This window comes from Gastrolobium bilobum, unplaced genomic scaffold (assembly GCF_033153095.1).
Source record: "Gastrolobium bilobum isolate Gb01-03AN ecotype WA unplaced genomic scaffold, APGP_CSIRO_Gbil_v1 utg8957, whole genome shotgun sequence".
In the NCBI taxonomy this organism is placed as follows: Eukaryota; Viridiplantae; Streptophyta; class Magnoliopsida; order Fabales; family Fabaceae; genus Gastrolobium; species Gastrolobium bilobum.
The window spans coordinates 123,027-145,520 of record NW_026896609.1 but is presented as its reverse complement, the minus strand read 5'-3'; the positions used below and the strand labels follow the sequence as shown (position 1 = coordinate 145,520).

General features: G+C 33.4%; 2 protein-coding genes across 2 annotated transcripts; one reads left to right on the top strand and one right to left on the bottom strand.

Moving 5' to 3' along the window:
- Nucleotides 1-391: 391 nt before the first annotated feature.
- Nucleotides 392-1,066, bottom strand: LOC133300890 (serine/threonine-protein phosphatase 7 long form homolog). The gene is made up of 2 exons (XM_061500472.1): nucleotides 538-1,066; nucleotides 392-426 (listed from the first exon to the last, which is right to left on the bottom strand). Exons 1-2 carry the CDS (start codon nucleotides 1,064-1,066, stop codon nucleotides 392-394), a joined length of 564 nt encoding a protein of 187 aa, XP_061356456.1.
- Nucleotides 1,067-15,111: 14,045 nt separating this feature from the next.
- Nucleotides 15,112-15,838, top strand: LOC133300896 (18.1 kDa class I heat shock protein-like). Its single transcript, XM_061500478.1, has one exon. It carries the CDS (start codon nucleotides 15,251-15,253, stop codon nucleotides 15,737-15,739), a length of 489 nt encoding a protein of 162 aa, XP_061356462.1. The 5' UTR covers nucleotides 15,112-15,250; the 3' UTR covers nucleotides 15,740-15,838.
- Nucleotides 15,839-22,494: the final 6,656 nt, after the last annotated feature.

The following is a 22,494-nucleotide window of genomic DNA, read 5'->3' as shown; positions in this document are numbered from 1 at the left end:
AGATGACAATGGAAGAATTTTGCAACTAGTCAAGGACAGATTTTCTAGAATTGTATGTCGACATCGCTGCAACCGAGAATGCTGCCTTACCGGTGAGGTCAGTTTATTTAAATTCTCACCGTCTTCCAGCTTCTCCTGCCGCTCATGCGTCTCCAGTTGGTAACTTTTCTGAGGGAGATAAAAATGGTCCGACTTGGGAAATGCACGACGAAGATGACGATGACGACGATGAAAATATGTCAATGGAAGAACGTCTTCTGGCGGAGGATGCTAGTGCTTCAGAAGGAGATGAATCCCGTGAGATGGGTGCGTCTCAAATCCCAATATTCCATCAACCATTCGTCGAGCAAATGCCGCAGTTGAATGACGTTGCGTCTGCCCCGTTCGGTATTCACCATGAAGGTAATTGATCCCATTTGTATAAACCTGTCAATCAGAAACATTCATTATCAATCATAATCAAGAAGTATACAGTTAGTATATACATTATCAACCATACATTATCGAAATCAAATGAAGTAAATAAATCATACTGACATCCATAATGTGTGCCCGACTCTAGATGAGGATGAAGGGGTGGAGCAATGGGTGAGAATCGTATCCATGCCCAAATTTGAAGGAGAATATGGCAACCACCCATGTCAGTTCGACAGGCATCTGTCAATTCACACAAATTCCTGAACAAGTGTGTCAAAATCGTAGATCCCCAGCTGAATCGGCCAATGTCCTCAAATCTTCCACCTAGCAACTGGACAAGCCGGCAACCAAAATTGCTACCTCCAGACTTGTCCGCCAGCAACCAAGTCCCCAACATCCAGGCAATGTGGGCTTTTGTGAAGTAGATCTCGGCAGCATGATTCCCCTCATGATCAGTCCACCGGGTATAATGCCGATCCAAGAATGAGATGCGGAGGTCGCCGGAATGATGGAACTCACCGGCCTCTGGAACATGTCCAAAAACAGCAGCATAAGCAGCGTGCCAATCCTCAAAGGTCGATCCGGTGACGACAGTTCCGTCATTCGGCAAGCCCAATATGCCTGCCACATCTTGTAAGGTGATCGTCATCTCACCTTGGATCATGTGAAAGGTATGTGTCTCTGGTCTGCACCTCTCGACCAGAGCACTAATTAAAAATGTATCGATCTGTGATAAATTACGCAGTTATCACGTGTTAACGAATTTTATTGAATAATTACATAATTACAAAACGACGTAAATAACATACCTGGATATGTTGCATCCTGGCAACATGTATGAATCCCGCTTGTCTTAGGTACTCTTCGACAACCTGTGGAATAGCACCGGTAGGTGGCCCCCCTTGTGGCTTCCCACGCCTGGTCTTAATTTTCCTTACATGCTCTGTATTCCACACTCGCTGTGAAATATGAGCTTGCTGCGTCCTCTTTCGAAGGACCTCCCACCTGTACGGCCCAGGTATGATTCACATGCTGGGATCGGTGGGCTCTACATCCGACTCAGATCCCGACGAAGATGATGACTCAGCCATTATCCTCAACTATATAATATAAAACAACATTTAAATTAATCACATGTAACAACCCATTTTATTTACAATTTAATTAAGCAGTGACATAATTGATTATCACAAAAATCAAGCATATGCGTCATTTATTTAACTAGAATCAAAATTTATGAAGTCCCGCCAAAAAGTAGAACATTTATTCATTTGCAATTAAATAATAATAATACATCGGACAAAGATAATATAATACTAACTGAATACTTAACCCTAGGTCACTACCAACTTGTCCAATACGTACTAATCATCCCACCTAACTAACTACAAAGTTATGCACTCCCGCATTAATAACATCATACATACGAAATTTACGAAGTCCCTGACACTATTTATAAATCACTAATTAATATGCTAAACCCTAATGCATAATTAAAAATTAATAATAATAACTACGTAATAATAAAATTACTATATCATTACAACATTCATAGCATGCCACAAAATTTCTAAGTGACTATCCTAATGTTCCAAGTCTCTAATATACAATCAATCCTAACATGTATTAGTAACTAGTACTGTAATTTAAATGTATAGATATGAGGTATTATGACCTTACCTACGTTGGCAGAGCTTCGCTACGAACCGCGGTTAGAGAGGTAAATGAGTAAGGAGTGAAAAAAGAAAAGTGAGGTATATATAGGTTGCACATGTGACGCCCCAATGGGGCGTCTTCTCCAAGGGAGAGACGCCTCACTGGGGCGTCACATGTGACGTCCAAAGGGGGCGTCTCATTGTGCAGCAGATGTGTAATTTTTTACAAAACAGCATTAAATACGTAATTATTTAATTTAAATGCATTATTTTAATTTTTTTTTGCCAGCTTTATGGAGAAGCCAAGACCATTCCTCTAATAAAAAGAAGGAAAAAGTGTTTATCCTTTTAAATGACATCATTTATATCCTTTTACTTTCATAAAGAGGTGGGACCTACAATTTTATTTTTTTTGTTAACTCTCTCTCCTCCGTTATCTATCTCTTTCTCTCTCTTAAAATGACACAATTTTACATCCTTTAAAATGACACACACTTTTTCATAAAAAGAAATAATAGAAAAAAAGAGAGTCGCGAAGCCAATAGTTGGAGCACTTTTTGAGTGCTACAGCTGCACCATACATCGGTCCAAAAAGAGAAATAAAATGGGGATACAAATGGAAATAACCAAAATCATTTGGATTCAAATGTAATTAAATTTTCTTTTTTTGGAAAAATGCTGCACTGAGTTGGGCACTACCGTAGCACCCCAAAAAAAATCCCAATAGTTGGCTTTAAAGAATTGAATTAAATTAAAAAAAGAAAAGAGAAGAAGCAAACGAAATGGAGAACATAGCACAGAGACGGAAAGATATTAGACAGAGAAATTGTGTGATCATTGTGGAGGGAAGACTGAAGAGCATGAGATAGAGAGAAGAGGAGATAAGTGGGAGTGAAGGAAAATATAAAAATAGATGGAGAAGGAAGCATATGATAAGAACAAAGAAAAAAAAAGTGCCTAAAACTACTATTTAAGTTAAGTTAAGTTCTATTCTTTAGTTGTTATAATTTCAAGAAACATATTAAACCCCAAAATGGGATTAATATTATAGGATATTTATAAGAAAATTAAATTAAGCTAATGATGGGAATTTTAAATTATTGTATATTATATTCTGAAGGCCTTAAAGATACGTAGGATATATCAGTTATATATTTAGACCAATTAAATTATATTTACAGTTCGGGTGGTGACTTAGAAATTTTTTGGAATATATTAGATGATATTAATATTAGTTGAAAAACTTAAAACATTTAAATTAAAGACTTTATCAATTTATAATACGGTTAAGAATTATAAGGAATTTATAATTTATCATATTTTGTGCTTTTCATCTAAAATTTTAATTTAACTTTTATTTTGTTATTAATTTTTAGGTTTATTCTGTCGTCATCAGTCCATTAACTTTTATGTCTTTTTTGCGACTTTGACAAGTGCACCGGTCGTACAAGTAATGAAGTGGTAAAAGTAAGGTTGTCGATCTCACGAGAACTGATTATCAATCACTAACTTATCTACGCGATTAAAGTTGGATCTATCCTGAATTGATTTTGTTGAGAGAATTAATTTAATTGAAAAATAGAAATTTTAAATATTTTGTTTTTAATTTTTAATATTAAGAAATCAAGAATTAAATTCAAGAATTAATAATGCGAAGAATTTGGTTTTTAACTTTTAATAAAAGACGTAGCTAGGAACTCGACTTTCCCAATATTTTCTTAACAAGTCTATCCTTTCTTGTAGTCGACATTCAAGATTAAGTTATCAACGATTCTTTCTAAAAATGATTAAATCTCAATCTCTTGGTAATTTAATTCTTTACTTTATTCAAAAGCCTAATCTCTTAGAGCTTTTTCCTAGAGCAAGCATTAACGCAAGAACCATAAAGTTATAGAATTTGTAAGCCTATGCATAGATCATACAAACTCTAGCAATTAATCAATTGGAATCAAGACACCAACATCCCTATTGTCATGCAAGATTCATGTGTTTATCTATGAGTGATCAATTCATAAACAAAGCTAGTCATGAGGAAACAGATTAACTGCATAACTTAAATCATGAATATAAATTACAAGAAAGGATAAACAACGTTCAAGAACCCATTGGTTCCGTCTCACCCTAACAACATAAATAAAACTAACCTAACATATTCATGAAATCAGAATAAAAAGATGAAAATAAACTATAATGGTTCATAGAAACTTAGCAGAAAATTTAAACGGTAATTCTTCAACCTTCTCTTCTTATTTTTCCTTCTGTAATCGTCGTTTCCAAAATTTCTCCTCTGCCTTCATCTCTGAGTCTTTGCTTCTTACGTCTTTTGAATGAATGCAACAACGTTCGTCTTGTCTTTTTAAAGAATTAAACTGGGCTTTTCTATATTTGGACTCGCTCGGTGAAGCGAGCATATTTCATTTCCTCGTTGTTGAGCTCGCTGAAGCGAGCTGCTCAGCGAGCCTATTAAAATGTCTCACTTACCTTGCTCGCTGAAGCGAGATGCAGAGCGAGCAAGACTAAATCTTTGTTAATTCTTTATTTTCCTATTTTTTTTATATTCGCAATTAATGCCAACTGCCTTTTGCCCGTCAGATTAGTGGTTTGTTACTTCAAATCTGAAACAACCAGAAACAATATGAAAAGGGATTAGAATCTTATCTAGTTGTTGGCATTTTTAATATCTTTAAGATTTATTAATTAACACTATATTCTTAATCATATTAATCATTATTTAAACTATATTTGACATTAAACTATATTTAAACGGCGCCAAAAACTTGTTACAACTTCGCTAAGTGCACCGATCATACAAGTAATAAAGTGGTAAAAGTAATGTTGTGAATGCCACGAGGACTGATTACCAATCACTAACTTATCTACGCGAATAAAGTTGGATCGATCTTAAAATGAATTTGTTGAGAGTATTAATTTAATTTATAAAATAGAATTTTTAAAGAACTTATTTTTTATTTTCAATATTTAAGAAAGGGACAGGATCCGTTTACAAACTTTTTTTGCAATTACACTAAGTAGGACCGGTCGTACACTGTGTGATTAATGTAGGACCGGTCGTACACTGTGTGATTAATGTAGGACCGGTCCTACTTAGTGTAGTTTGTAAGAGTTTGTAAACAAAAAAGTTTATAAATATAACCCGCCCCTTTAAGAAATCAAGAATTGAATTAATAATGCAAAGAAAACGGTTTTTTAGATTTTAATTAATTAAAGATGTAGCTAGGAAATTAAAGTTTATAAATATAACCCGCCCCTCCATGCAATTAAATTTCGCAATCAATCATTGACAATTCTTTCTAATGTAACTGACTCCCCAATCCCTTGGTGGTTTCAATTCCTTATTTTATTCCAAGGCTCTAATCCCTTAGGTCTTTTCCTAAAGCAAGCTTAAAGGGCAAGAATCATGCGTCATAGAATTCATAAGACTATCCCTGGAACATACAAATTCTAGCAATTAACCAATCAGATTCAAGCATACAATATTTCTATTAGCATGGAAAAATCTACTGCTCATTCACAACTGATCAGATCATAAGCAAAACTATCAATTAAAATAGATTAATTGCATAAGAAAAATACGGATAATAATTGCATCAAAGATTAAACAGCGTTCAAGAACTTATTGGTTCCGTCTCGCCCTAATTACATAAAAAGAACTAGCCTAACATGTTCAAGAAAACAAGAACAATAGATGAAAATAAACTAAAATTCATAAATGAAACATAAAACCCGATCTCCACGGTGAAACTTTTACCGTTTCTCCGCTCCTCCGGTCCAGAACGAAGCTTCTCTGCCTCCTAAGTCATCTCTGACCGCCTCCTAGACTTTCTCTGTCACGTCCCAGCATTCTGCCATGTTTTGAATGTTTTCAACAACCTTCTTCTCGTCCTTTTTAAAGAATTAAAACTGGGCTTTTATGATTGGATCAGCTAGCAAGCATTTTTTTTATTTCCTCGCTTGAAAGCGAGAAGACCTATTCAGAAGGACATTTCTCGCTTGACTTGTCGCTAGAGCGAGCAAGCCAGCTAGGTGTAAATATTAATTAATTTAGATTGATTCCTAACTTCCCACTGCCTTTGCCATCAGAATTTGCAATTTGTTATTTTAGACCTGAAACAAACTGAAAAAAGATTAGAATCTTATCTAATTGTTGGGATTTTAATATCTTTTTAATTTGTTAATTAACACTTTATTAATAATCATATTAATCATTATTTCAAGTAATTTTGATATTAAAAATATAGTGTCTTTGACACTTATCAAATCCTTTCCAGATTTACTCATTGTTGTCCTCAGTAATGAATTACTTTAAAAACATGGAATAATGCAATAGTGTAAAAATCATGCTTAATGTAAGACTCAGATAATACATCAATCCAAAAATGATCAGATCTTAGGTAGAAAATAACAGAGTTTAAGAACAAACATTTAACTAAGCAGTCTTGAAAGCAAGCAAGTTATAAATTCAAGGCATGAGATCTATCAATTGAACATAATAACTGAATTTCAACACACCCCTCACTAGATATATCAAGTCACTCATCACTCATTTGTCTAAGGGGTAAATGTTTAACTCAAAATTTCACTGTATCAATACTTCAATAAGCTTGATCATATTTTCACTCTCCACAGTTAATTAACATGCACAAAGGATCAAGAAGTCTTTATTCGAGTTTTAATGGGGCTTGGCTAAAGGAAGGATAAATAAGAGAGAACTAGCAAAAACTTTGGAACACAGAAAGATCATGGTAAAGTATAAACACTTAAACAAACAATCCTTTTTCTCCCTCTTTCCTCCTTGTTCTTTTTCAGCACTTTCATTTTTTTCTGTGCTTTTCTTTTTCAACCCCTAATACTTTTTCTTTTTCATTTTCATTTTCTATATTTCTCAACACTTTTATTTGCATAGAATCAAAAATAAATATTTTTATTTTTTTATCATTTTTCAACCTTTGCTTTTGCTCAACTCTCCTAACCTCCTTTTTCACCACTTAGAATTACATAATAAATTAATCATGTTTACACCCTACCATGAAATTTCTACAATCCAATCTTATTTAGGGTAGATGTGTATATAGAGTGGCTAAGTAAAACATAGGTTATTCAGAAAAGAAAAGACTTAGGCTCAAAAGGTTAAACAAAGGATATCATAATGGTTAGCTTTTTGGCTAGGTAGCTAAAACGATAGACTGCCTCAATCATTTCAAATATGCATGTAAACAACCATTTTAAGGAGAAACAAAGCAAGTTCTAAACGTATTTTCAACAATGAAATGCACACAGAAAAGAATTTTCTGTTTAGGCTCAAAACCTTACGGCTATAGGTGTGCAATTTAGTTAATTATGCTCTTTCTCAATTACTCATACTGTAATTTTATTATTCTTGCTGATTCTCAGAGTAACTCAATCAATTCTTATTCAGAAAAATAGAATATATCCTAAGTCATCTCATAATAGATTAATTTTACTGACTAATTCTCCATTGGCATAATCTAATTATTATCAGTAAATCAAATAAAGAGGAGAAAATAATAAAAAATTTAAAATTAAGACGAGAATCTGACTGCTATTGTATATGGCGGTGCTCCCCATTCCCAGATTTAGAATTTTGTTGTCCTCAGCAATGAACTACACATCAGAAACAAGGAACACGTAATAATAATAAAAACAAGCAATAACATAAGAAAAAAATCAAATATACATAATCATGGATAAAAAGTTAAAATTAAAATAAAAAAAAATCAAATGCAGCAAAATAAAATAAAAACATAAATTCGTTGGGTTGCCTCCCAACAAACACTTGTTTAACGTCATTAGCTTGACGTTACAGCTTCATTGGTCAATGTGGCTTGTAGTCGGAATTCAAAGGTGATGTCATCCCTTTTATCGTAAATTGTGCTTTGCCATAATAGTACTCCTGTGCATATGGGTGAAAAGGTTTGGCCTCAAGAACTCTAAACTTGGTCTTGATATGCTTTCCCTTTTTCTTAGATTTTGCCTTCTTCACCTTCGACTTGCAGCTCTTATTTGGCTTATGATCTTTCTTTTCTTCATCCTCTGCCTTCTTCTCCTCAATAAATAGAATCTCCTCTGGTTGAGCTGTAGGTGGTGGAGTTTATTTTAATTATGACTTTGAAAACTCAGGGGACTGAGTAGCATTTATCTTGTCTTGCACGAATTTGTTGTCTTGATCAGTAACCAAAGACTCAAATTCATGATCATCAGAGACAACATCAACGGCTTTATCAGAAGATTGCAGAATCCTTGCAAATGACTCCTCTATTGTAGGTGCAGAGTTAATCTCATCTGCAATCGCTGCTACAGCTTCATCGATCATGTCGATTTGAAAGCAGTCACCTTTTTCTTCCGGGCATTTCATGGCTTCAAACACATTGATAGTAAATTGCTCACCATTTTTAGGTTTATTCTATATCTTTGCCTTAAAACATCTGAATAGATATTCTGGATTAGATATGTTCACAATATTTTTGTTGAATTTCATCATAATTATTGTTGATAATATTTATTTTTCACTTCCTTATGAAAAAGTTATGCAAAAAATAATAATAATTAAACTTAGGAATTATTTTTATGGGTAGAATTTAATCATTGTCCTTATTAATTTAAATTGTTTGTGCGGTGAGATTATGTTATTTCTTTCAAAAGGGTAAAAAAGCTTGATATAACACTATTTAAAGAGGTACTTATATAGACCAAAACTCTATAATAAGACTCAGAGTATCCATGAGTTATCTTCGACAGCATGAGAGAGTGTCTATTCAACGGTTGAATATGAATATTTATAGGTGAAGGAGATTCCTTAATGATGAATGAGAGAACAAGTTATAACAGCCCTAAGAGACATATGAGACAAACACATTCACCTGAATATAAGGTGTGAGTTGTGCTGGTGTAATGAGATCCTCTACAAGAGGATAAAAAAATCTCACTTTAAGATTATACTCATTTAATGATTGACTCATTGGACTCATCTAGTGGCTCATAACATAATTAATAATGGAGAATTTGAATGCACTCAAAAAGTAACTAGTTTATATTTAATAATTAAAAATAATTATAATAAAATATATACACATATAAAAATTATTAAAATTTATCACATTAATTTTCCAATGTACAAGAAAAATTTTAGAGTTATATTTATCTCATTCAACATGAGATAACTCATCTTCTTACACCTACATAATAAAGGTGGGTCCCACCTTTATTATTTTTTTTTCTCCAATCATTTGTAGGTCCATCTTATTAATTTATTTCACTAACATATGATAATTTATCCACGTGAACATAATCAATTTTTTTTCCAAAATTTTATGTTCTAAAATGATCCTTGCCAAATCCAATAATGGAGGACATCTCGGAGTAGTATGCTAGTACAGTTTACGTTAATAAGTACAATCGTTTTTGGCGTGCAGTACAAACCATTTATTTATTTTATATGGAATAAAGATTGTACTGTCCTAAAGTGTAGTACTAATGAGCCTACATAAAATGCACAGCCAACAGGTATATTCTGCATACACATCTGGCAAAAGAAAGATAGCAGAATATGCATTGGCTTGGCTGTTGCCTGCAACAGATCTAAAGTTGAGGGGGCTTATTTCTTTAGGACTATGGTTTGGATGAGTCAAAAACAAGAGCATAAAACAAGCCTAGAATATCAATTTAAGGTTTTTTTTTTTTAATTGATTATTCAATTAATTCAGTGGAGGAGGAGGGCCACTGCAAGCTAGAGAGGTGGCCATGACTTCTATCATGAGGTATCTTTTTCTCTTGGTTACGTTCTCACAACTTTTTTTTCGATATCTTTTACCAGATTCAAGTCCAAAATCCTGCAGAGCTTGATATTAAAGAAGAGTTGTCTCTCGTCCAAACCATAGTTTTAAAGGAATGGACCCTTCAATAATTGTGTTTATACGAGATTTGAGTATCAAGCTCAGCCACACTAAGGTATATGTATTTACCAATTTTTTATTTTTATTCTGGGGCCATAGTTGATTACATTCATCGTGGCTTAAACCAGTTCAATTTTCCTATTTTAACCTTCACTTTGATCACTACTTTACCATAATAGGCGAATTGAAGGTTGACTTTTAACTGTATCTCATTCTAATTTCGGATAATAAACGTGTAACATTTCAATATCTATAATTGTTAATATATATTTTAGTTATTTGCTAAATTAGAAATTTATTTTTCAATTAATAATATTATGCTAATTTTCACTTTTATGTTATTTATTTAATTCAATACTTTTTTATGTTATAAAAATTAGTTAAAATATTAAATATATTTATAAAGGTTAATTACACATACATATACACGTATATATATAATTTTTAAATTCTTCATAAAAATAGTAGAAATTGCACAATCCAAGTATTAACATGTGCATCATAAAACGTGTTTTTCCACTGTTGCTTTATGAAAAATCTCAATCTCCTCTGCCATGATTGAGTAATAGGTCCTTCTTTCAGTTGTTTGAACATGCAAGCAACTGCCTTATCTCCTTACTCCTATTTTTTTGGGGTCTCTCTTTTCTCCCTCAACTGAGCCCATGTCAAGATCAAGTTAAGCCTTGTTATTTTTTCTGTTTCATTGGTTGCAGCTAAGAGCATTGGGCCAATTATTCACAAGGTGGTCACTAAAGCAAACAAGCCCAACATGTTGGTTGCATTTGCTTCTTGGTCTTCAGCCCAAGTTAATATAGTTAGGGTACCAACATGTGAAACACAACACTAGCTAGCACCAACATAAGAAAGATTAATGCTTATCTTGTAGTGTGCACGTAACCAAATTCAAAGGATAAAAATATTTAGCTACAGGCTTGGCTTGTGGAAATCAGAAGGTACCCTGAAAGGAATGAGTGATTGAATGAGAATGTTCTAGACGTGTGAGTGAGTAAACGATGGGTAGTGAGTGAAAGGAAAAGTAGTCAAATTGGTACAAATAGTAAGGGAAGAGTGTAGAATGTAATAATGAAATCAAGAAGTTAAATGTAACCAATGAAGAAAGAATGAAAACAAAGAATATTCAAGAGCTAATATATTATATATCCCTAATTCCACCTTCTAGAAATCCTTTTATTCATACTAGCTTATGGTTATGCATTCATACGCGGACCCACTTGGGGGCAAGTGCGGACATAAAATGTTTTATTTCATTTTTTTTTTCTTGATTGCAGATTCTTATTTGTCTTTTGGTTCAATATATATATTAGGAGTAAATATTTTTTTTAAGTTTTTAGTAAAAAATATGGTTCCCATTTTAGTCCCATACAAAAAAAAATTAGTCTCGAGATCCCTAAAAAATTTAAAGTTGATCAATTTAGTTAAAATTGTGATCCCTCATAAATTCAAAAAAGACTTACATTAGTTCCTCAAAAAGACCAAAATGGGTTCACTTTGAATTTCATAGGAACCAAGTGACTAATTTTTTTTTATAATGGACTAAAGTGGGGGATCGAATTTTTCGTTAGAGACCAAAAATGATATTTATTCTTATATTAATTAGCAACGTAACAACGTACGAAGATGATTAAAACAACTTAGTAACGCAAATTGATTAGAGAGAAAACTTATTCTTTCTCCCTTGTCACGTACCCATTCCCATGCTCTCTTCATCCTTTGTTTCCTTTTTCATTTTTATAAAAGAGATGATTGATTGCAAGTCTGACATTCTCAAATAAATTAATATCTAGAGACGAGGCCTTCATTGTGATTTTGCTTCCTTCTGTACAGGTAGTGCTGACTTTTTTATTCACCACTATAAAATAGAATGATGATGTATGGATGTACTAGAGTATATTCTATATTTGTTTTGGAGGATTGGTAAGATTTAGGGGGGAATAATTGGTTAAACTATTGTCTGCAGCTTGTTATGGAAGCAACTAGATTATGAGCGGGTTTAAGCGTTGATTTAAACTTTCTTTACAAAAAAAAATTTGGGGACAACGTCACTAGATGTGCGGACATAAAAACATTTTCCTAGGTCCGCCAGTTGAGTTAATATCTTCTAGAAGATACTCATTCCATGACTGATTATTGTCTCTTGATATTGTTATCAGTATAGGGTTCTCATTATCATGTAAACTTCTAACCGAATTGCATTCTCCACCCTAGTCTAATACTAACTTTAGCATAAAAAATCAAAGTCTCGAGGTACATGACTCTTATTTTGTCAAAGAACCATCACCATCAATCAAAGAGATTTAAAGAAGCCATCCTTCATCATTCAGGTAATTTAATTCACTCAATAATGGAAATTGGTTTGATCCTTGGATCTTCAATCAAGATAAACCTTCTTGAGGGTTGTAGAAGTTTGATGTTGTAAATGTCTTGTGATTGGAGTGAAGTTTCTAATGAAGTTGGATGATAACTTCATATTACAACATTGTCGTGTCAAGAAGCAAATATATAGAGGTCCCAAACCAATGCACCCCCATAGAAAGGAGAGAGGAAAGAGGAAAGAGGAAAGAGAGGGGACCAGGAAATTTATGTGGTGGCAATTTTCTATCAAACACTTGGGTGATTTTGGAGAATGTTATCCATGCGAAATTAAAGGGAAATAATCTAGTGACTGTATTTCAACGTGGTAATACAATAGATGCTAGTAGTATTGGCATGAGCTCACCTTGTGTGCTGGTCTTCCTATAATAGCGTCCTTGAATCGAGTAATCTATTTTGTTGATTCTGTTCCTTTCATTATTGGGCTAAGTTGACATAGAGTTGGGGCCATTATTCCGGACTAATAACAAGCTAGGGCCCACTTCAATTGGGCCCTCAAGCCTCCCCCTTGAGACTAATCCAACAAGACACATCTACTACAAAACATAATCAAAGGGAAAACAGTTATTACAAAAGGAGCTTATCCTTAAATCTGGAGGGAAACGTCACAGAGTTGAAAAAGAGAAGAATGCAAGACCAAAGATAGATGAAAATCACACAATCTCTATATTGGGTTTTCATTTTCACTTTATTCTTTACTTACATTATTTACCACTGACTAAATTTTCTTTTAAGAGTTCTGATATAGTTTGAATATAGAGATAACAACTTCTCATGTTGGTGGAGAAGTTGTTATTTTGCAGCTCACACAATAATTAGGAGAGAGAGAGAAGAAAAAGAAGTGAGAGAAAAAAAATTGAAGTGAGCTCCGTCATTAATATATCTATAACATGAGAAGGCTATTCTCCTAGAAGTATAAACCCCTTGAATATATGTATAAATTGGTTTTTGCATTTATGTAAGAGTTTATCATTGTTCTTAATCTCTATTGACTTGTATCTTGGAATCAAACTAAAAGGAAATTTTTTTGATTTGATTTAGATGATAAACTCCATAAGTATATAATGAGAAAGGAAATACAAATTTATTTTAGGGCTCAATTTTTTCGCAGCACCGGTAGATATTTGCTTTATGCGATAGAGACAAAAAAATAAGATTCACTGATTTCTTTAAAAAAAAAATTACCAAGATCTGACGTTGTATCTTGATAAATATATATAAGTGTCAGACAAAATATTTCTGCCTCAGAACAAAAATAATTTTGTCTTTATTTTATGGGTAATCGAGTTGGTTAATCATAAATGTTAATGAGTTAATTAATATTTATTATCAATAATATTATTGAAAGATAGGTAATATGTGTTCGTTTAATATGTTTGGTACCACTCCAAAAATAATATTAATAATTTATTATTTTTTATCATGTGCATAAGACGATTAAAATTGATTGAGACATCAAATAGTGGTAGTTCAGTTGATGCATGAGAGCTGAATAAGTGATGGAAGGACTTTGATTCGATTTCCACCAATACTATATTTGGGAGAGGCATAACATCTTAATCTCGAACTTATCCTGCATTCGAAATTAATTTAAAACTTATCAGAATATTCGGGAAATTCTACTTCTCTCAAAGAAGGTAATTAGGGTTGGTATAATTTTTTTGACTAAAAATAAATTTAGTTCAAGTGAGATTAAGATACGTTAACTTTAAATTCTTTTCCTTTTAAAATTTGATTTGTGTTTCTTTATTTTTTTAGAATTTAGTTTTTATTTTATGCTTTTCGTTTTTAGTATTTTGTTTTTATTTAAATTCAGTCAATATTTTTTTGGTGGAAATTCAGTCAATATTACTTATATGTATTTCTTTAGTTTTTCAAAATAAAATGAAGAATAATAATAATTAATTATGAAGGAGGTTATATTTATAATTTTTTCTTATAACTTCTTATTATTATTTTCTTTATTATTCGTTTAAAATTAAATTAATAATTATAAAATAATATCAAATAAGAATCATTAATTAAATTTGATCTAATAATAATAAAGTGGTTGTAAGAAAAAAATTATAAATATAGTCTGCCTCATTAATAATTAATTATCATGTAAAAATAATTCTTAATTCATTATCTATAAATTTATTTCTTAATTACTACTATTGAATTTAAATATAAAGATAATTAATTTAATTTAGTACGATGCATTAAATTGACATGACAACAAAAGTCACATCGCCAGGAGAACCCATCAGGCAACGATTTTGTGTCTATTTACCTGATCAGCAAGTTGTGCCTTTTTTTTTTTTTAACTTATCTAGATTAATGTTGTATGAGAAGAAAAATTTTATATTGTAGACACATGATGGTAAGATTAATTATCTAAAAAAAAAAAAAATTACATAATTATCGAAAAGTGTATAAGAATAAAACTTATCTCATATGATATAAGAATAGTTTTTTCCTTTTTTCTTTCGATCTTTTCTTTTTAATCAAATGGGGTCGAAAAGGGATATATGCCTTATTAGCTTCAAAATTACAACACGAACCAGCATCGTATTCCAATAGGAATTTATGCACCTACACCTGGAATTAACATTATTAAATTATAAAATGCTGGAATTTTGAACAGTAACTAATCAGTAGACCTTAGATAGGAACCTCCACAATGCTACCAACCATATAATATGACTACATATTCTGCAGCAATTTTTTATGTGACTATGTGATTGTTCCATAGTTCCATCATAGCACTAATGGGATTTCTATATGGGATTGACGATCACTGATAGATCATATTAACCCCTTTGTTGTCCTATAAATAAGTGCTGCTTCATAACATCAAAATTAACACTCAAAATAATGTCTAATAAACTTCGCGGTGGCTTCTTTGGTCGAAAATCTGAGCCACCCCGTCATCAAACATGGGACCCATACCAAGACCATGGTTTGAGAACTGCTCGAACCAACACACCCTTCATGGCTTTCCCTGGCGAACAATCACAAATTGTCAATGTCCATATAGAGTCCAAGGAGACACCTGAAGCGCATGTGTACAAGGCACACCTTCCAGGGCTCAATCGCAGTGATGTGAGAGTGGAAGTGGATGATCGCAATGTGCTAAGCATCATTTGCGAGAAGAGCGTGGAGAAGGAAGAACATAGAGGTGGGTGGTACCTCATGGAGCAATCAAGTGGCCATTTCGTTCAGCGTCTCAACTTGCCTGAAAACTCCAACGTTGACCATGTTAAGGCTCATATGGATGATGGGGTGCTTACTATTACGGTTCCCAAGCACAGGGTTTTGAACAATCGTGTTAGAAACATTAATATTTCTCATGTGAATGTGTGACTGTGTCTGATTTGATGTATGGAAACTAAACTGCTATCTTTGTAGAAGAAACATGCATGGTTATCAAGATAAATAATAAATAACTAAAGTTCTATGTCCCATGCTTTTGTAATAACCTTACAACTAATCCATGTATTAGACCAATAATCACTTTCAGGGATTATCCTCTCCAAACACTTCCAATATGAGAAATATAAGATGGCCACACTAGTTATAGATACGTTTTTGAGATTTCTCCGCTGGTTAATTGATTAACGACTAATTCAATCAAGTCGGGTAGGATTACATATATAACAAAGTTCTCACTAAATTTTTAACACAACTGCATTAAAAATACTTTTTTTTGGTGAATTAAGGCAATTTTTTTAAGCAATCAGATTTGTCTCAACTTTCCCTCTCACATAGACAGACTCATTGATATGAATAAGGAGACAACACCTAGTGATTCATTGCAATTGCCAAATGGGCCAATCACAATGGCCAAGAAGTTTAAGAAGCTCTTAGTAGGTTGATCCAGCCCACATAATTATGAAGACATCAAGTCTAAATTTACTCATCATCAGAATTTAGTTAATTCCATCAATGCAAGAGAGGTTGAGTGGAATGAGTAGCGATTTCTAATGTCAATTAATGCTTAGAGGGTCTGATAGCATTTTCAGTGTCATTAATGCTTAGTGGGGTTGATTAACATTTTCAATGTCATTAATGTTTAGTGAGCTGATTAGAGTCTTTCCCTTTTTTCAAATTGTCAACTTCAAATTAGTGTCTTTTTATTTGCTAGTCTTTTCCTATTCTTGGAGGGATGTTCCAAAAATAAATAAGGGAGGATATATCTCTTGTAATCAGATTTTGAAGTTATAATATAATAGAAAGGTTTCTTTTCTTTGGTTCTTATCTAGAACTTTGAACTTATCAAGAAGCTTATTCTTGTGGCGTTCAAAACAGACTTATCAATCACCTTCTTCTTTCTTGAGTGTGACATCATTATCCTTCTTATACCTTTGGTTCTTATCTTCCATAGATAACGGTTCAAGGTTCTATATATCTTGTTTTAAATTCGTGATTGTAGAAACGATCCTAACTAAATTATTCTTGGGTCTCACTATTCTTGGTGAGGTTCATATCACTCATGCCTTGTTAACTTTTTTTTTCATGGAAAATGTTTTCCTCATGGCTACTGATACTCAATTTTTTCAACTTAATTGGTGTCTAGAGAATAAGCTTAGACCAAAATATAGATAAAGGCCTTGTTAAAAAAAATTGATTTTGATATTAATCAATTCTGAAAAAGATTTAGTACCACTTGTTGAAAATATGATATATAGGAGAGAAATTCAAAATAGTGAAAGTCAAAGATTGATTGAATGAGTAAAAGGTTGTTTAATAATTACAACATAAGTGCTTTACCAAACAAAAAACTACTTGTTCTGGCTCTGGCTGACCGAATTGGTTGGCTCTAGCTGACCCAATTGGTTAGCCCAACAAGGTTGGCCCAATATCAAGGGTCCAAACTACCTCAACCCTATTAACCCAACTGTGTCAACCCTATTGTGCCCATGCTGCCATCCACTACAACGCTATCAGACATCCCAACACAAGATTGAAAGAACTAAAGTAACGATGAATCGTGCATATGATTATAAAATACCAAATAACAAGAAATCAGAGATATTATTGCATGTACCTTGTTGGGCTATCACAAGGCCAGAGAAAATGAGGGAACAAGATGTCAGGGTCTTCCTCTTTATCGCCTATTTCAAAATTGGCAGCATTCAGCAAGCAGTATGGGTTATCAGAAGATATGGGTCATCACCACATTCAACATCTTTTATTAAACATCTTTTACTCACATCACATTCAACATTCAATGAGCAATAAGGGTCATCAGAAGATAAAGACAATTTATATAAACCATCAACCATAACACAATTTCCAATAATCTTAGAATCAAAAAACAGATCCACTCTTTTATTAGAAAAATGGAAACAATTTCCAACATTGTCCAAAGATGAAAGAGAAAGTAAATTCCTTCTAAAGTCTGGAACATAAAAAGCATTATTTAAAACAAGTTTGTGGTCAGAAGCTAATAGCAGAAAAATAGTGCCAACACGCTGCACGTCTACACCAACATCATTTCCAACTTTAAGCTTTGACTCCCTCGGACTTGGTTTCCTCAAGTTTTTTAGACCCTGCAAAGTAGATGTTACATGGATGAAAGCACTAGAATCCAACCACCAAGAGTTTAAAGGAACATCAATCATATTTGATTCAAAACATACCAATAACTCACCTTGGCCCTTTTGTTTCTTAGCTAACCAAGCCTTAAACTTATAGCAATTGATTCTCTTGTGACCTTTTTCTTTTCAGTGAACGCATTTCATAACTGCTCCTCCATATTTTTCATTATTGCCCTTCCTTTTGAAATTCCGAGATTGCCTAGTAGCAAGAGAATTGTTCCTTTTGAACTTCCCTTTATTGGGACATTGACCATATTGCCACTCCTTTCATAAAAATTTACCTGATTGCCACTTCTGAAAAAAAATTTGCCAAAATGCCACGCATGAATCCCGCTGATCTGACAAGCGGGAATGGACTGGACACGTGTCAGCGCCTGAATGGTCAACCATTCTCGCTGGGCCGCCCAGCTAGAATGACAGAATGCTGACACGTGGCAAAAGCACAAGCATTCTCTGCATGTCTGTACTTTTGCCACGTGTCAGCATTCTGTCATTCTAGCTGAGCGGCCCAGCGAGAATGGTTGACCATTCAGACGCTGACACGTGTCCAGTCCATTCCCGCTTGTCAAACCAGCGGGATTCAGGCGTGGCATTTTGGCAAATTTTTTTTCAGAAGTGGCAATCAGGTAAAATTTTGCCTAAAAAGTGGCAATATGGTCATTGTCCCCCCTTTATTCTTGTTGAAGGTTTTGTTTTATCTTTGATTGACAAATGAGCAAAAGCAAACTTATTCTTTTCTTTCTTAACTTGTCTTCTTCAGCAACACATTTCTCAGTCAAATCATTAACACCTCAAGTTTCATTTTGCACAGTACAAGCAGTCTTAATCTGGCTAAAATAAGCAGGCAAAACATTCAGAACATGATGTACAATAAAATCATCCTGAAAAATAATATTACGGGCCTTCAGCTTGGTTTGAATGTGGACCATCCTCAGCATAAATTCTCAAATCTCGATTGAAGCATCATATTCCATTTAGTCAGTACATTCACCAGATTCCCAGCCTCAGCTATGTTGGAAATTTTAAATCTCTCACCAACAGTGTAAGAACCGCACCGTTAATTTAGGAAACTAATAAATTAATTATGTGATTAATGAGATAATTTCATAATTAACCCTAATAATTATGAGAAGGCCTAAATAAGTATGGTAAGTGATTAATAATGTTGAAGTCGCTTTTCTGACAAAAAGTGCAGATACCAGTTCTGCCGCACTGTATAAATGCGTACCGATGAAGTATCTCAAAAAATTATGAAAAGTATGTATGTGTCACTAGAATAATATATAGGACTTGCATAACAAGTTTGGAGTCAAAATAATGAGAACTGATGTTAGAACTAATACTGACTAAGTAAAAGCAAGTACCGAAAAAGTATTGCGAAAAATAAAATAAAAATATGACAAATCTTAGAAAAATGGCTAAGTTCAGAATCCTAAGTTTGGGATTAAAATGCTAAGCGTAGCTATTTGTGCTAATACAATATGATTAAACTTAATGTGAGTATAAATAGGCTTGGCACTAAACCCTAGGCTGATTTGTGCCATTACTACGTGAGTTTTCTGATTTTCTTCAACAGCCTTGAGCCTTCTCTTGTCACCTTCACCCTCCCTTCCTCTTGTGAGCCAAAGGTGCCATTTTTCTTCATTTTTTCTCTACCAAAACACCTTGTGTGAGTAAAGGCTTGCCTTGGGTGTGAGTAGGGGACTTCTTTCTGAGTTTAGTTTCAGAATTTGTAACGCTTAAGGGGATGTGTTTCTGAGTTGTTGGGGGAAGCCATTGTCATGGCATTTTGAGCTCTAAGGAGTGATCTTTGGTGAGAAAGAACCAACCTTTGATCACCATTTTCGTGCATCTTGAAGTCAGCACCATTGGAGCTGAAGGGAGAACTCCAAGAGCACCTCCTTGTTCTGTCTAAGCTTGGGTAAGCTTCATCACCCTTGATCATGTGTTTCATTGGTTAAAAGTAGAGTCTTGGCATGTTTAATGAAATGTTTAAGTAACTAACATGATCACTGAACCTAAAGGGGTATAAAAATGCATGCTTGGACGTGGTAATGGGTTAAAAGTTGAACCTTTGAGTGATATCTTCACGAAAATGCAGAACTGCATTCTGTCGCGAAATATCCGGATATGATATCCGGATATTGATATCCGGATATGGGGTTGTGGATATTCGGATAAGGATATCCGGATATACCCCCGACAAATATCCGGATATTCTGGGAATCTCGAGACAGTGACGGTTCTGTTCTGACAGAACTGTATTATGGGTTTATGGACCCATGATTGATTAAGTTGAACTTCTATAATGATTAACTAACTTAGAATCTAAGTGATTAAGCACTTATGAGTTTGTGAGAAGCCTAAAGACATGAAACGTAAAAGGAAAGCGTTGTCTTTATGTTATAGGCTTGTAAAGTATGATTGTTGATATGATTGCTGGTCTAAAACATATTGTGATTCTGCTGTTTGTAGACTTTGTGCTGGTTTGACTCTTGTTGGGATAGTTAGCTTGCGAGGTAAGTTTTTGTGTCATCGGTTTAGCCATTGTTGGTTCCACCATACCCCATGGGGGAATGGTTTATATGCATAATGTGTTTTGATGTATTGATTTTGAGATGTTGTTGAGCTAATATTGTGCAACTGCTTATAATATGCATGTGTTGTTCCACCTAGACGGTAAGCTTGTGTATGTATGAGACATGCCATAGGGTGATTCTGTGGGTGAGTGTAAGTAGTGACTTGCACTAAATGTAGGTAATAGACGTATGTAAACCCTGCATTTCTCTGGCCAGTAGAATAGTTAACACACATGACATGATTATTCTGCTGCATTACACTGGTTTTGAAACTTATATTATATATTTACTTTTGGAACTTATATTGCACATGTAAGTGAGCTTGGGGTGGAGAAATCTTTGAGGACCCTTGTCTTACTGAGATTTCTGTTTAGAGATCTCACCCCACGTTTGGGGCACATATTTCAGGTTTAGGTAACTCGGGGGTTGATACCTCGGGCGGCAGGAGGCCGGAGCTGAGTTGATATTTATGCGTTATGATGATATGCTTGGATGCTGACCTATTTTATATTTGTTATTATGTTGTTTGATTTGAGACTCTGTTGAGCTTGTTGCCTTAATTGGTGAGCATGAGAGTTGTCCATGACACATTGATTGGCTATGTCTTATTTTAGATTCGAGTTGTATTAATGTATCAGGATTATGGTCTGGACTACGTGTTGTAGTTTTGTGACTTAGATACTCACTTTTGTTTATATATTGAGATTATTCAGTGTACTTAGCTTTGTTACAATTTACATACAGGAAATGTTTTATGAAAAAGGATTAAGTAATCAACTTGGTAATATTAATGACGTCATAATTGAAAAGAAAAAGTTATTCCACATTTTTATTAAATGTGGCTTAATACGATGACATGATAACAAATCGGGTATACACGTGGTGTTACAAACAGCATCAAGAAGAGCTCTAACTTTCAAATCTTCAGGCAGACTACTAAGCAGATGCTCAGCAATTGATCTCTTCATAACAATAAGGCTCAAACGATTGAATTTCTCCCATCTAGCCTAATGGACTCTGTAAATGTTGGTACTTTCATCAATGGGCCTAGGCGGTTCATTTTCACGTTAGGCTAAATCCATATCAACATTTCCCAGTGCAAATTCAATATCTTGTCTCCACTTCTTGTAATTCGATCCAGGCAGCATTTCGACAATGGTATTATTGTTAAGAGCAAAGTTAACTGATTGACACACATAATGCAATAAATTAGTCATAAGCAATAACAAAAATAAATATCATAAACTCCTTTTTGGGCAAAGTATATAATATATAATTATTTTTTATCACATGAAGATTTAACAACGGAGAGAATTATATATAATTATCTAAAATGTATCCCTTTGGGCAGATAAATTTTATAAATTATATATCTCCATAATTTCAACATAAAGGTATCACATGTAATTTTCAAAATATTTATCTCCTTTGGTTAAATAAATAATTTTTAATTACATGTTCGCATTAATAAAATTTATGTTCATGTAATTTATTATTATATATTAAAAAAACCCCTTTGAGAAGGTAATTAATATATAATAATTATTAAAATAATAATAACAAATCATGAAAAATACATGCTCAAATAACGTGAAACTCTTTTGCGACATGTGTTTCTAGAAATTATTGCATTTGTCAATCAAGAAGAATTTCACTCGTTGTCAACCACTCAAACTTGTGTACCAAGATAATATTTTGCATTATATCATATTCAAGGCAATTTTAAAATTATGTAAGAACTAAATGTACAAGACATTAATCTGCAAAAGTAATTATTACATTAACAACATATAGTTGTGGATAGACCCAATACAAAATTTTTTTTGGAAATAGGTGATATATTGAATAATATATCTATTGATGCAATGTCTACCTCCCATATATTTCTTGCTATATTTGAATATTAAAAAAAAACTCAAAACTAATAATGGCCATATCT

Excerpts from the sequence above, each read along its gene's own strand:
- LOC133300890 (XM_061500472.1), bottom strand. The coding sequence starts at position 1,066 with ATGACGATCACCTTACAAGATGTGGCAGGCATATTGGGCTTGCCGAAT. Across the intron at positions 427-537 it reads GTCGGGCACACATTATGGAT|GTTTATACAAATGGGATCAA; the intron begins GTCAGTATGATT and ends TCTGATTGACAG.
- LOC133300896 (XM_061500478.1), top strand. The coding sequence starts at position 15,251 with ATGTCTAATAAACTTCGCGGTGGCTTCTTTGGTCGAAAATCTGAGCCA.